Source organism: Colletotrichum aenigma (assembly GCF_013390185.1).
Source record: "Colletotrichum aenigma strain Cg56 chromosome Unknown KSG_Cg56_contig09, whole genome shotgun sequence".
Lineage (NCBI taxonomy): Eukaryota > Fungi > Ascomycota > Sordariomycetes > Glomerellales > Glomerellaceae > Colletotrichum > Colletotrichum aenigma.
In genome coordinates, this window is record NW_023500915.1 from 784,834 (window position 1) to 799,519 (window position 14,686).

The following is a 14,686-nucleotide window of genomic DNA, read 5'->3' on the forward strand; positions in this document are numbered from 1 at the left end:
AGGTCCCTTCTTGCCTTTTACACACTCCAGAAATCAAGTTCCACGGAAATCGTAATATCGTAGACCATCCGTCAGGATAGCTCAAACATCAACACGCTCATATACCTGCTTTCCACCAACCCAAGTCTCCTTCACCTTGAGGTCCCGCAAGTCGTCAATATCCATGGACTCGAGCGGCTGATCCAAAACGACCCAGTCAGCAAGCGCGCCCTCCTTGATAACGCCTGCACGTCCGTCCATGAAAGCGCCGAAAGCGGGTCCCTTGGTAAACCCAAGCAGCGCCTCCTCCAGGCTCAACGCCTCTTCGGTATGCCACCCCTCAGAGCTTCCATTCGCGCCGTGGCCTGTATGAGGACTCTTCCGCGTGACGGCAGCGTATATGCCCTGGAACGGGTTGGGTGGCTCCACGGGGAAGTCGCTGCCTAGGATCGGGCTGACGTTGAGGAGGGAGCGCATGCGGTAGGCTTCCTTCTTGGTGCGGTCGGGGCCGAGGCGGAGCTCGGCGTACTTCATGTCGGAAGTCGCGTGTGTCGGTTGGATGGAGGGGATGATACCAATGGCGTGAATTCTCTTTTGATCTTCTTCATGGATGATCTGGGAATGCTCGATACGGAACCGCCGCTGAGACTGGCATTTTGGAATATCTTCACCAGGGCACGCTTCCTTGAGACCAGCTTCCAAGGCATCGACGGCGAAACGGTTTGCAAGGTCACCGATGGCGTGGATATTGACTTGGTAGCCGACAGATGCCCATGATTTGCCGAGTTGCAACAGTGTAGACCCGTTGACAAGGAGTGAGCCGGACGTGTCGGGGCGATCACTGTAGGGCTCGATCATTGCGCTTCCCCAACTTCCAAGAGCACCGTCTAACAAAAGTCAGCACATGTCATTAACCAGCGATTTAGGGGACGAATTACCAGCAAAGAGCTTCACAGACTTGACGCTGAACCAATCATCCTCGCGGAGCACACGAGCTGCATCATCGAGACAGAATGTGTTTCGCTGAGCACACTCCAACATGGCGTAGACTCGAACAGTCCAGTCCTCTGTCTGCGCCATGTCTGCATACAAGTCAAGTTGATCGGGGAAGACGCCAGCATCGTGCATGCCGACCAAGCCAACCTCGTTCAGCTTCGCCATTGCGGCAGATACAAAAGCTCGTTTCTTCTCAGGGCCAGGCTTCGGCCACAGATTTGTGACCAAGTCCATGGCATTGTCACAGAAGACGCCCATGCCAGGCTCCCTGACAATCTCGCCCCCTGGGACGTCGGGGATATCTGCTGGCAAGAGGTCTAACACGGCTTGCGAAACCCAAGCGCAGTGGACGTCAATTCTGTCGAGCATGAAGTACTTGCCCTTCAGAAGTTCGTCTTCTTCGATATCCGCCTTATCGCGCATCAGTTTAATCACTCAGCCCACAACGACAGACAACTCACGGCGGTAGGCATCTTGCCGTACGCATTCTGGTCCCACCCAATCCCTCGGATCCATTCGTCCTTCGTACCAGCATCGGCATGGCTCTCCACGTAGTCTCGCAGACGACCCCTTACGTCGTCCAAGGTGCTAGCACCAAACAAGTCGGCCGAGTGAAGGAACTCTCCGTATTGAATCAGATGGCCGTGACCGTCCCACAAGCCGGGGATAACGTAGCCGACATTCGTGGTTAAGCTGGCATCTTCCCAGGAAAAGACGCGAGTGAACTTTCCGTCCAACACCGTGAAGCATTGGGCGGCTGGCTGGGCTTCATCCTGTGTTCGAACGCCTTGGTAGCAATAAGTCGTCTCAGGGTTGTTGCTAAAGATTGGCTGCTGGAGACGGACAACGGCCAGAGCCACGCCAGCGACACCGCCCGAAATCGCCATGCCCCATCTGACAATCGGATTAGAAGCCATCGTGCCACAATGTTATTTAGGCATGGACTCAACGTAATGGCCTGAATTGGCTCTCGGAGGGGTGACAGGCCCCGAAATTCAGTGTGGATGATAGATATTCTTATCGCCGACCATTTGATAAGGAAGCTTATCTTATCTTATCGCAGCTGAACATGTGCAGGGATCGTGGGAGCTGCACTCATTTGCGTTTGCCTTACCCGAAACCCCTATTAGTGTGCGATTTATTACCCCTCTATACCACTTTTACCTATTTATACGTACTAACGCTAAAAACGTATTAATTAACGCAAATTATTATATAAATTAATTATTAATAGCTTTAGAAAAGCCTTTTTTAACTAGAATCTATATATTATTATTATTTTATCTTTATAGAGTTAACTCCTCTTAAATATACATATTAGGGCGCTATAAAGAACTAGAATTATTACTATATATACTAATTTAAAGCTTATAATATTATTATTATCTATCTAGCTAGTATTATAAGTATATTAATACATATTATTATAAGATTTAAATATAACTTAATTATTAATATTATTAATAAACTTCTTTTTACTATACAATATTTATAAAACTATATTTTATCTTTTAATAGTAAAGTATTTTAAACATATTAATATTAAAGATTTTATTATTAAACTTATTTAGTAATATAAAATATAACTTATACAATATAGCTTTTTTATTATTTATTCTCTTTATTAGCGCTATATTTAATTAAAATTATGTTAATATTATAAAGTAGATAATATTAAAGCTATTAAATAGTAAATAATAAGTTTAGCTAAAAAAGTTACTATTTATATACTACTTTAATAATAAAATTAATTATAAAGCTTATTAAATATAATATTTTGATAATTTAAATCTATTCTTAATAATACAAAGTATTTAGAGATATGTTAAAACTATATTAACTAGTAGGTTTTAAATATTATAAAATATTACTAATTTATAAAGAAGTAATTTTTAAGTTTTTATATAATAAAACTAATTACTATTTTAATAAAGTTTAAAGTTTTTTTTATAAAAGAGTTTAATTTATTTAGATTTATATTAGTAGTTTTTTACTATTTTAAAAAGATTTAATAGAAAAAAAAAAGATTTAATATATTGCTTAATAATAAAATTAAGCTATATAAGAAGTATATATTATATTAATTTATAACTATATTATAAATATATTTATTTTTATTAATAGAAATAGTATTAATTATTAAAATAGTATTAAATATACAGGTTAAGCGCTAAAAAATATAAAGCTATTAAAATAAAGTATTATAAAAAGAGACATATAATATTATATTTTATTAGCTTTTATTATTAATACTTTTCTTAATTATATTATTTATTTTAGATATATAAATATTGATAGCTTTTTATTTTAGATTAATAATTTTATATTACTAAAAATAGAGAGATTTTTTAACTTAAAGTTAGTTTTAGTTATAAATAATATAGTATAATATAACTAGAAGTAGTTAGAAGATATTTATTGATAATATAGCGTTAAGTTATTATATTTATCTATATATTTATTAGATTCTAACTTTATTTAGGTATTCCTTAATTACTTTAAAAACTACTTATAGAGGTAGTATATAAAATATAAATAAATTAAAATAATAGATGTTTTCTTTATAAACTTTTTTATAACTATTATTTTAAAATAGCTAAAAATACTAACGCTATTTTATATTATTTTTATTACTATAATATTTATATTAAAATAGATAGAGATATTAATAGAGAGAAAAGCTTATTATAAAATTAAATTTATCGCTATAGTTATATTTAATTTTAATATTATTGAAAATATTTTTACTTAAAAGAATATAATATTAATATTAAATAAAATAATTTAATTTTAATAGTTAGTTAGTTTTATAATATTTTAATTATAATATAAATTTCTAGCTATAATATTAGAGGTATATCTTATTTATCAGATAAATTACTACTAATTATCAAAATTAAGATTTTTATATTAATATAGAAAAATAAAATAAAAAACCTCTCTTTATTTATTAGCTTATTATTATTATTATTATTACTATTAAATAATTAAATAAGAGAAGTAATAAGAGAGTAAATATTATTAATTATTTTAATTAAAAAGTTTATTTAATAATATTAGCTAGAAGTATTATATTATTTAGAAATATTATATTATCTATTTAAAATCTATTAGTTTTTAATATTATAAAAAGGTAGATATAAACTATAGTAAGTTATTAAATCTATAATATTTCGCTTAATTAGGAATTATTTAAATTTATTTCTAATCATTTTTATAATATTTATAGGGATATTATTCTTATTAAACTAATTAGTTAATACTTTTTAAAAAGATTTAAGTTGGAAATAAGTTTATAAAATAGTATTAAAAATAATAAGAAAATTAATATTTTATTTAGTATCTTTAATCTCTTTTATTTTTATAGATATTTCAGATATTTATAAGTATAAGCTTAATCTAAAGAATAAATAAAAAAGAAGATAAAATTAGTAAATCTTATTTCTTAATATATACTAGTATTAATAGTAGTTTTATTAATAATAGTATTAATAATAATAACTAAATAAAAATATAATAGTTATAATAAAAATAAATTAGTAGTATAAAGTCATAAAATAGTAATAATAATAGTATGTTAATTTAGTTTATATTATAGAGGCTAAAAGAAAGTAAATTCAACTTATTAATACTACCTCTATTATTTTTATTTTTATTTACTTTTAATATAATTTTATTTTATAATTTCAATTTATTTTTATAAAAATAATTATCATAGTATAAAGTTATATTAATAGTAATATTCTTTAAAAACTTATCAATCATTATTTCTCTATTAGCTATAGCTTCTATTTAAGCTGGAATATATTATTTATAAATCTAAACATAAATAAATAGACTTAATAAAATAAAAAAATAACTAATATAATAGTTACTAATAATATTATTATAATTATTAAAATATTTAACTTCTAATTTATACCTATAGAGAGCTTAAATCGCTTAACATATTTCTTAAGTTTTTTTCTATTTTAACTTATTAGTTAGTAATAAATTGCTTTGTTACTTCTATTAATATAATAGTTTATCAATATTATTAAGCTTAATAAAAATAAGTTTAATAAAGTTATTATCTTAATATAAAATTTATAGAGTTATATTAAGTTATAAAAACGTTTTAATAAAGTTTTAAAATAATATTACTAACTAAAGAGGTTACTTAAATAAAATCTATACTAAATAGCACTAAAAATAACTATTAAAACTTATGATAATAGCTTATAAAGACTAATATATATTGATTAAATAGTTTTAATATAACAAAAATAATAATTTTCATTTATAATAATTTATTCTTTTTTATTATTATTTTTAATAATATTATTAGTCTATTTTTAATATTTAAATAGTTATAAATTCTAATTATCAAACGTTTAGTATTTAATATAAAATATCTCTTTAGAGAATATATCTTAATAATTTAAGCTAAAAAGAAAAATAATTTAAACAGAGTTAAATATAAAAAGGTAATTAGTTATAGTATTATAAAATATATTTATAATAAGAGTTTCTAATTATATTATAGATAATATATTTAGCTTAATTATTTATAGTTTTTTTGTTTAATATTTTTAATCTTAATATTTAGCTATATTTTAATATTATTTCTAGAAATTTTAATCTCTATATAAACTTAAAGTTTTATAAAAAATAGTAATAATAATAATAGTTATAATAAAAATAAAATAAAATACTTATTAAATAGGCTATCTTTTTTAATAATAAGATTAATTAATAACTTTATAATAGTTTTAATAATAGCTTTAATAATAGTTTTAATATTATTAACTTCTAGCTATTATATCTTTTTAATTTATTAATATTAATATTTATTATTTTTAATATTAACTAATAAATTACATTATTTATTTTTAAAACTTATTTATAGCTAAAACTATTAGATAATAACTTTAATTATAGATTTATATATATTATTATTAATATAAAACCTTCTTCCTCTTATATTTACTCTATTTTAAGAGTTAAAACTACTATTATTCTTTTTAATTAAGTTAACTTTATTTTTTTAAGCTAATAGAAAATTTAGCTACCTTTTTATAATTAGCTAAAAGCTTTTTATTATAGCTACGTTATTAAAGTTATACATTTTAAATTAAATTAAAATTAATATGATATAAATTTTCTTTTATAATTTTCTTTTTAAAGAATTAATATAAATAGAAAAGATTTTCTTATTACTAACCTTATTAGTAGAAATTCTAGTTTTAAGAGGATATTCTTATATTTATATATTACTATTAACTTTAATAACTATATTAGTTATGTTAAACTTAGATTATTATTATTTTACTCTAATATTACGAAATTATATCTATATTACGCTCTAAATAGTATTAAAAAGCCTAAATTATATTAAAAAGCGCGTTAACTAATACTAGTAGCGTTATTATTAATAGCAAAAAGTGGCGTGGAGGGGCAATAAATAGCGCACTAACAGGGGTTTCAGGTAAGGCAAACGCAAATGAGTGTGTTCTTGTTGACTGGACGTTGTATCCTATCTTTATCATCCTTTCCTTCATAATGTTGGGCGTCTTCTTTCATCAAACCCCTCGCCTGTCTGTATCTAGTTGTGATTATTGTTCTTCAGCAAGTGCATTGGAAGGAACACCTTTTGGTTTTATTCAACTCTAATTTCCCCAGATTGATCTTGGCAGCTTTGGGCTTGGTCTAATGACCGATATGAGACAATCGTGCATTCCACGACCAAACGGCGTGGCACCTTGGCAGCAGGAAAAAGGCAGTTTTGGTGATGTGGCTTTCTTTTTCCAAAAGCCTATTCCGACGAGTACAATACTATGTACTTGCTTCCACAGCGTGCCAAGACACGCTCTCAACTCTGGCTGGTCTACACAAGCGTGTGGGGGGTAAGCAGAGCTCCTGCTTACAGTAACATGGGCCATTGTAGCCTGGTATCAGTCTCAAGATGCACTGTGAACTTGATAAACTGACCAGCCTCGTCAGCTGAAGTCGCCTTTGCTCCATACTGCTCGCAACAGACGCCATCATGACCCTGACAAAAGACCAGCTTGCCAGTCTCTCCGAGACAGACGTCCGCAGTCCCATCCCGCCGGAGGAACTCCTCCCAGCCCTGACCTCGCCGCCTTTCATCCCGTCGACCTCGCTCATCAATGTTCGCGAACTCGGGGCCGTACCAGGCTCAGCCATCCTCTCCGGTCTAGCGTACCGCTGCGGAACGCTCGAGCTCGCCGCCACAGACCCGCAGGCCCTCGCCTGGCTCTCGTCCAGCGTGAAGCGCATCTTCGACATCCGGTCACCTGAAGAACGCGAGAGAGCTCCGGACCCGCAAATCGACGGCGTCAAAAACATCTGGTTCGATAGCACCAGCGTCGACCTGCCGCCCGTCCTGGATGAGTTCGTTGAGGGTGGCGGCAAGGCGGGGTTGAGGAAGGAGTACCTCAAGGTGCTGGACATCTACCGACAAACCTTCTACGCCGCGTTGGAGCACATACGAGATAGACCTGGGGAGCCGTTCTTATTCCACTGCACGGGTAATAAGCCTCATTCCTCGTGTTTACCCTTTTGAGGGTCTGTAGACTGACACCAGCTCAGCGGGACGAGACCGCACAGGCGTGCTAGCCGGCATCTTGCAGTCCATTGCCGGCACTGCGCCCGATGATGTTCGTTTCGATTACATGCTCTCACGCATCGGCACCGAGCCCGCTCGCGAGAGACTACTCCGCTACGCCCGCGTTGGCACAGGTACCACTGCCGATGATGAACACCCGGGCTTTTACAACATGTGCAGCCTGCGGACGTCCTGCTGGGACGCTTTCGTCGCCGGGGTGGAGGAGACGTACGGCGGGTGGGAGGGCTACGTGACCAAGACACTCGGGTTTTCGACTGAGGACCTTGAGATGATCAAGCTTCATCTCCGTGAAGGGAATGCGTTGAAGAGCACGTCGTAGCTGGCTCAGAGCCGCGGATTGCACATCAAGGCCGTCGAGCTACCCTGCGTTGACAAGTTTTCGTCTGGAGCCATGTACAGTCAATCTCCAGCCTGTATCAAGGCTCAATTTGGATAAAGAGTGAGGAGCACGGCGGTCATCGATGTTTGCTGAAACGTAACTTCGTCGGTATCTCTCAACCTACTGTCAACATCCCGTCACAAACCCCAGTGGGCCCTCGCCGCCGTACTGATGAATGCGGCTTTTGGCATGAATCTGAAGGCAGTATTCAGACATCACTACACCACCCCCATCGTTACTTACGGCCTGACATTTTCCTAAAACACCGCCCAATTTCCTTTGGTATGCGCAGCTATGTTTCCTGTGCACTTAATTACTTCTATCGCAGGCGAGGATAACCATAACGACGACGACGGCGGCGAAGTATAGTATAGCCAAAGGCAAAACAGTCGGCATGGCACGAGAAAAATAGGCGGTCTCTTTGTTAAACCTGTCCCAAGACTAGCAGCATTTGAGAAGCATGGACAGATTGTGGTGTTACTATGAAAGTGACAGGAAACCCGAGCAAGACAGACCAGAAGTGGAAAGTAGCCCAAGTCACAACCAAGGCACCATCATCATCCTTATCATCCAACACGAGCCCCCAAAACCGTGATAACCGCCCCTCGAGACAGAATATGTCATTTCCCCTCAGTGATCCCCCGTTCCATCACAATCCAGACCTCGACCCAGCAACCGTACAGGCAAAAGATAACCTCCCAAGCGCCCTCTGACAGCAAAACTGACGTCGGATCCCAGCACATCCTTCGTCAGCCCGCAAATCCCTCCCGCGCCGTCCCTCCGACGGAAGGCCCTCGACAAGCACCGTTTTGGCATGGATAGACTTACACGCATCCTCAGCGCCCACACAAACACAGTCCGGTATGACATCATATCCACATCAAGCCACATCCGTACCCTGTCCTCCACGCCTGAGCCACAGCGCTCATTGGCGGAATCACTTATCTAGCGCCATTGCACAAACGCCTGATCCGAGCCACGAAGGCAGGGGTATGAGGCTCAACCCAGTAGGATCGCTTCCCTCCTCGCACCCGCTACGTCACCAGCCACAGGACCCTCTCAAACTTGTTTTTTGCAGCCGACCGTTTTCTGGGGACCGTTCTGGACCTCACCGGGGTTGCGCATCTTTGACCTCACTTTCCCATCCAAGATGTGCTCAGCTGCCTTTTTTACTCCAGCCTGCTGTGGCTTTCGCACATACGTACAAACCACCCCTACGTAAGAATCTCCTCCGACCCTGGTCCATGACCCAAAGGATGACATTCTCGTCACCCAGACTCTGCAAGGGACGTCACATTCAGGGTCCAACCACCCCGCCGCCTCCTCCATCACTCTTCGTCAGAGGGAGAGCAAGAGACAAACCCAAGCGGAGACCAAGACGCAGGTTTCTGAGACCCTTCACGCATACCGCGTAACCCCTCCCCCTCCCAAGAATCCAAACGAACAAACTAGTTCGCCCACAATGTCGTAGCCCACCCTCCAGCGTTTGAAACACACGTAGAAGCTGCCCGTAGATCCCCAGCATTTTTGACATCATCCTCCGGACCCTGATCCTAAACCACCCATGTCCACGCCGTGCCTCTGATGATGCCATCCATCGTCCTCAAGCTAAGCTCCAACTTTCCCAAAGAGCTCCCAGCCTTATCGCAACCTCGACAGAAAAGCATATAAACCAACCATCCACTCCCCGATCAGCCATCTCCCATTCTTCATCAGCATCAGCTACCAAACAAACAAACCTACCAACCAACTCTGCAATCAAAGCTTCAGACTCTCAAGTCTCCCAAACAAACACACTACTTCTACAAATCTACAAACAAACAAACCACCCAACATGCCTCTCAGATCCACCCGCCACACCACCACCACCGCCCCCCGCCGCGGCGGCCTCTTCACTCGTCGCCGCGCCCCGGCTCGCACCCACCACCACCACACCACTACCACAACTACCACCCGCAAGCGCGGCGGCCTCTTCTCCCGCCGCCACGGCGCCGTGACCACGGCCCCCGTCCACCACCAGCGCCGCAAGCCCTCCATGGGCGACAAAATTTCGGGCGCCATGCTCAAGCTCAAGGGTACCCTGACCCGTCGCCCCGGCCAGAAGGCCGCTGGCACTCGCCGCATGCACGGCACTGACGGCCGAGGTTCCCACCGCCGCTACCGCTACTAGATGTAGGCCGCCTACTGTACTACGATACCACAAAGCATTTTATTTGTAACGGATCATGATGATGAGACGGCTCGAATCCTCGAGAAGGATTGAGCAGGATTATGAATACTACAATTGTACTATTATTTAAGACGAGCGAGTTGGTTTGAAGATACCACGTCTGTATTACCACATCAGCATGGCAATTTAGACACTGTACAACAATTGAGAACAATTATACGGAGAAAGGACTTGTCTTGATCGGTCTGAACAATGTCCGACCCAGAGAGAAATTATCCGCTACTAAACCATCCTGTGATCCCCCATGAACCTGTGCCTTTCCAGAGAAACTCCAAGTCCACCACTTGCATGCCGTTCGCTGACCTATCCCTTTCAGCTAACCGATTCATGACCCTTGTCCAATGAAACCTGCTCTCAAGGTTTCCGCATTTGCACGCCCGTTCCTGAGCATGAAGAGACAATCTGGTAGAGAAGAGAAGCCGCAAAAATACGCAATTAACAAGGCGGGCAAGTGCCAGGTGCCTGGACCTGAAAAGGGCGCAGGACTTGCATTAAGGCTATGCTGTCTTGCTCAATCTTGTCTGTGATAACAAAAGGGTTATCGCGTTCCAATGACATAGGAAATGGCGCGAAGTGCTGCGCAAGGCATCAAATCGGTTTTTTTTTTTGCTTTAGCTGCCAAGTGTCAGTTATTGAAATCAACACTACTGAGGCGGATGCTGGCCACTTACACAAATTTGTTAGGAGGTGGGCGTTAACCATAGCTAGATGCATTGGTTATTGATGCCACTCCAGTACTCAACAGGCCGTGAGGCAGCAGCAAAATGGTAATAGCTGACCGCAAACGTGCGAAGGAATGTCGTGCCTGATAGATCAGGGCAGTCGTGGTAGAGAAAATTGCTGTCCACGTTGAGTGTTGTTATAGGAACCACAATCGTGGCAAGGTGCTTTCTAGAATGAAAGCGACAAAGAAACCGAGAATTTTCTGCCGCTAACCACCCAGCTGGTGGCTGAGAAAACCAGATCGCAAAACAATCTCTTTTCAAAAAGCGTTTGGCAGCTTTTCACGAACGACGAGAAGGGTAAATCGTTACGTCCTACTGCAACTCGTCCACTTCCAGCGCGCTCAGGTTCGCGGGCTGGCGCTGAGGGCCAAAGCGACGAGTCGGAAGCGTGGAGGACGGCTCGACAGGACGAGGGATCCGAGACTGCTTGTTCGACAGAACGGAAGACTCGCGGGTATGCTGGCGGTCGGTAAGATTGCTGACGTCGTCGAAGGTATCCTTATGAACAGAACGGGTCTTGATCGGAATATTCTTGTCGCGCGGGGTGAGTGCGCTAGGTCCGATGAGATCAGAGAAGTCTCTCACCAATTCGTCGCGCTTGTCGGAAGGAGCGTTGTTGATCTGAACGATGGTATACTCCCGAAAACGAGCCGGCATATCCGTCATATCCTCCTTGGTAGGCGAAGGATGCTTCTTATTCAACCTGTTGTTGCTGCGGCGAAGCTGAACTCCCTCAAAGTTGAGCTTACGCTGGCCAAAGCTGCTGCTGGAGCCCTCACCATTGGAACTCTCACCCAGGAGAACAGTGTTGACTTGGGGATTACCGGCATTTGTGTACCGAGTGGAGGGACTCTCGACCGGAACAGGCTGCTTGTTGCTTCTGTTGCGCGGGGTCGAGGCGCATGCGGGTTTCTCGGACAAAAAGCCTTCGAGATCATCGTTTTCCGAGTCGAATGGGTTGATGGATGGAACCGGTGGCACGGGAGGTAAGGTCGAATCCGTGCTGACCTTTAGCTGATGCTCAAAAGGCGTAGGCGTGCGAACAAGCCCGCGCGGCTCCGAGAACGGGTCCTCTGGGGAGTTCGAACCACCACTACGCAGCGATTTGCCATCGTCATGAATCTTCTTGCGAAGGATGCGGCCTCCAACCATACTTCTGGGCTTTTCTTTGTTGAGGTTAAGCCCCTCGTTGACGCGGATCTCCATCGAGCTGACTGGGGACGGCTGTCCAGGGGACGACCGCACAGGGGACGGCTGCTCGACATGAAATTGCTTGGCCGGGTTTGGGAGATCACATTTGACCTGGCCAATAGGCAACGATATTTTGCCACGAATCTTGGATTCCGGGGTAGCAGGCTTCGCTTGGAACACATCGAAGGCCTTGCGAACCTTTGACATCATGTTCTTGGGGCGAAAGCGAGACGTCTTTGGCGTACGCTCGGAACCAGGGGGCTTCAAACTTCTGGTAGCCGCCAGCATCGCATCGATCTTGTTATTGATGACATGAGGGTCGGCGTTATTAGGGTACGTGTTGAGAGTCAACAAATCGGCCTGATTGGCGAGTCCTCCCAGAGGTGCCGTCGTGGATCCAGCGATGAAGCCATCCCGCTTTCTGCCAGTGTCGAGTATAGTTGTTCTTGACTGGGGAAAGGGGCGCCTAGGCACTGGTTGCACAATCTCTGGGTCGTCATTGGCAATGTGGACTCGCTGAGCTCTTCTGCGGGATGACTTTCGGGGGATATCAGGAGCCACGTTCATGGTCTTTGACGCCTGAAGACGTGACCGGGTGAAAGGACCGCCTGGCTCTGCCGAACGAGCGAGAGATCTGCCACGCGGCTCAGTATCCATGTCGAAGTTCTCGGCGGGAGTTGCGGGAACAGTGCCAAGTGGCTCGATATTGCAAAGGAGAACGGATGGATGACTGGCAAGGCCGTTCGGATGATTGTAGATGGTACTCTCAAGGAGAGCACTGGCTAGTCGGTCGACAGTTGCGTCGGTGCCTGGGGTCTGCACAGCATGGCGGTCTGTCGGGGTCGCATCCACGACGGGCATAGGCACTGATGGGGTAGAGACCTCTGGCGAAAATTGTCAGCCGGTGTATACCACGCAAATGTGTGTTTTCATACCTTGAGGCTCGTGAGCCTGGTCTCTGTTGGTATTGTTGCCTCTATCCCGACGCCGAGGCGCCAGAGAGGCGAGGGTGCTCATCGACTTTTTCTTCATTGTACATGAAGACGACGAGCGTCAAGTCTGTAGGAAGGAGTGGACAGGGCGATAATCGCCCAGAGGAAAGGTGAAGGACAGAGAGAATCAGAAGGGAATAGCGAAGCTCGAGGTCATCGACAAGGGGTGAGAGAACGGCTAGGTCGGCGTTGTGAATCCTAGGTGACCGAGACCATAGGATTGCGCAACTTTCTTGGAAAAGTCTTTCTCATCAGCAACGAGTATCCACAAACAACAATTTCTCCAAGACGAACCTGTTGGATAATTGAAATCGAGCGCAAGGATCTCCGAGAGCCAGCTGCCGCCAAGCTGGTGACAAGCTGACGGTGTTGTTGTCTGCGAGCCCGCAGAAGAGAAGGGTTGTTGCGCAGGAATCAACGCGTGCGTCGTGGGGGAGGAGGCGAAGGGGAAAAAAAGGAAGCGAGGCCGCCTCGCTTGGTCTGGGGCACCTGACCTTCGTCCGAATGAATTCTTCGAGGGCAGGCTCGGTCTTGCCTCTGATAAACACCAAGCTGCCGTCCGTGGCTTCCTGTTTCTAGCCTCGAAGCCCTCTGTTTCGACCAATGTTTGGGCAGCTTCCGAGGCAAGAACACATAGCGGAGACCTGCACCAGCCTATTGCATCCACTCAAGGCACCGGGGGGTTCCGCTTCATGATCCTTCAGCAACTGCGGCTTGAGGGTGTCTAAGCCGCAGTTTACATGAGAGAACGTGGAACAGGCAGAGAGGCTTTGACCAGCGTGAAGGGGCTTACTCGGGTGGTTCTTGGAAGTTCAGAGGCTGCCATTGTAGTCACTTGGCGGTGCCTGCTGGAAGCATCTTTCAGGTTTTTCAGCCCATGAACACCACAAAGGGCTCAGAAGAGATGAAGTGTTCGCATCAGCAATAACATCAGAGCTGAGCAGGATTCTGGGGAAGAGCATGGAACGGTTTGCGGGAACTTGCGAGATATCGTGGCTGATATGGAGATCGATCCAAGACAGGACGCCATGGCTGATGGCGAACTGGGAAAACCAAGAAAATAGGATTACTGAGAATCATTCTTCAAAGTCCTCGGGCCGGCGGTAGGCTCGCTTGCAAGGACCGAAGTTGGACGTCTCATAAGTGGTGTGATTGCATCGAGATCACATCTTGATATTGGGCAGAGTAGATGAAAAAGTATAGATTTAAACTGGCAAGGGAGATGTTGGCGATACTTGGCTACGTAAATCGAGGTATCTGAATTACACGTTTGATGAGAGAAAAGCCCCGAACGGCGAAGTGGTCAGATGTTGTGTGCGTCTTGGAATGCGTCAGCTGGTGCAGCAGGAATTATGTAGCAGATTCTGAAAATGGAAACCGTTCTCATTATCGTAGTCGGCTGCTTGTTATTGCCAAATTTGGAAAAAGAAAAGTGCTGGACTCGGCTCCGCTCCGGCATCACCGGTGCTCACAGCTGCCGGTGACGGGCCTTGTGCTGGCCGTTTCGACCGGTGAACGTTGTTTGTGGCCGGAAGAGAAACGGAGGACAAACGGATCCACGGCCAC

At 42.1% G+C, this 14,686-nt stretch overlaps 4 protein-coding genes across 4 annotated transcripts; 2 read left to right on the plus strand and 2 right to left on the minus strand.

Annotated features, from left to right (window-relative positions):
- Positions 1-81: 81 nt before the first annotated feature.
- Positions 82-1,892, minus strand: ytcJ-1 (putative amidohydrolase YtcJ; the record flags this gene model as incomplete). Its single annotated transcript, XM_037328190.1, has 3 exons — positions 82-866; positions 918-1,386; positions 1,437-1,892. 3 exons carry the CDS (start codon positions 1,890-1,892, stop codon positions 82-84), a joined length of 1,710 nt encoding a protein of 569 aa, XP_037173375.1.
- A 5,108-nt stretch (positions 1,893-7,000) lies between these two features.
- Positions 7,001-7,922, plus strand: iphP-1 (Tyrosine-protein phosphatase; the record flags this gene model as incomplete). The annotated part of the gene is made up of 2 exons (XM_037328191.1): positions 7,001-7,505; positions 7,567-7,922. The coding sequence occupies 2 exons, from the start codon at positions 7,001-7,003 to the stop codon at positions 7,920-7,922; spliced, it is 861 nt and encodes a 286-aa protein (XP_037173172.1).
- A 1,894-nt stretch (positions 7,923-9,816) lies between these two features.
- CGCA056_v012948 (uncharacterized protein) lies at positions 9,817-10,152 on the plus strand (the record flags this gene model as incomplete). Its single annotated transcript, XM_037328192.1, has 1 exon — positions 9,817-10,152. The coding sequence occupies one exon, from the start codon at positions 9,817-9,819 to the stop codon at positions 10,150-10,152; it is 336 nt and encodes a 111-aa protein (XP_037173088.1).
- A 1,097-nt stretch (positions 10,153-11,249) lies between these two features.
- CGCA056_v012949 (uncharacterized protein) lies at positions 11,250-13,160 on the minus strand (the record flags this gene model as incomplete). Its single annotated transcript, XM_037328193.1, has 2 exons — positions 11,250-13,012; positions 13,064-13,160. The coding sequence occupies 2 exons, from the start codon at positions 13,158-13,160 to the stop codon at positions 11,250-11,252; spliced, it is 1,860 nt and encodes a 619-aa protein (XP_037173055.1).
- Between the last annotated feature and the right edge of the window lie 1,526 nt (positions 13,161-14,686).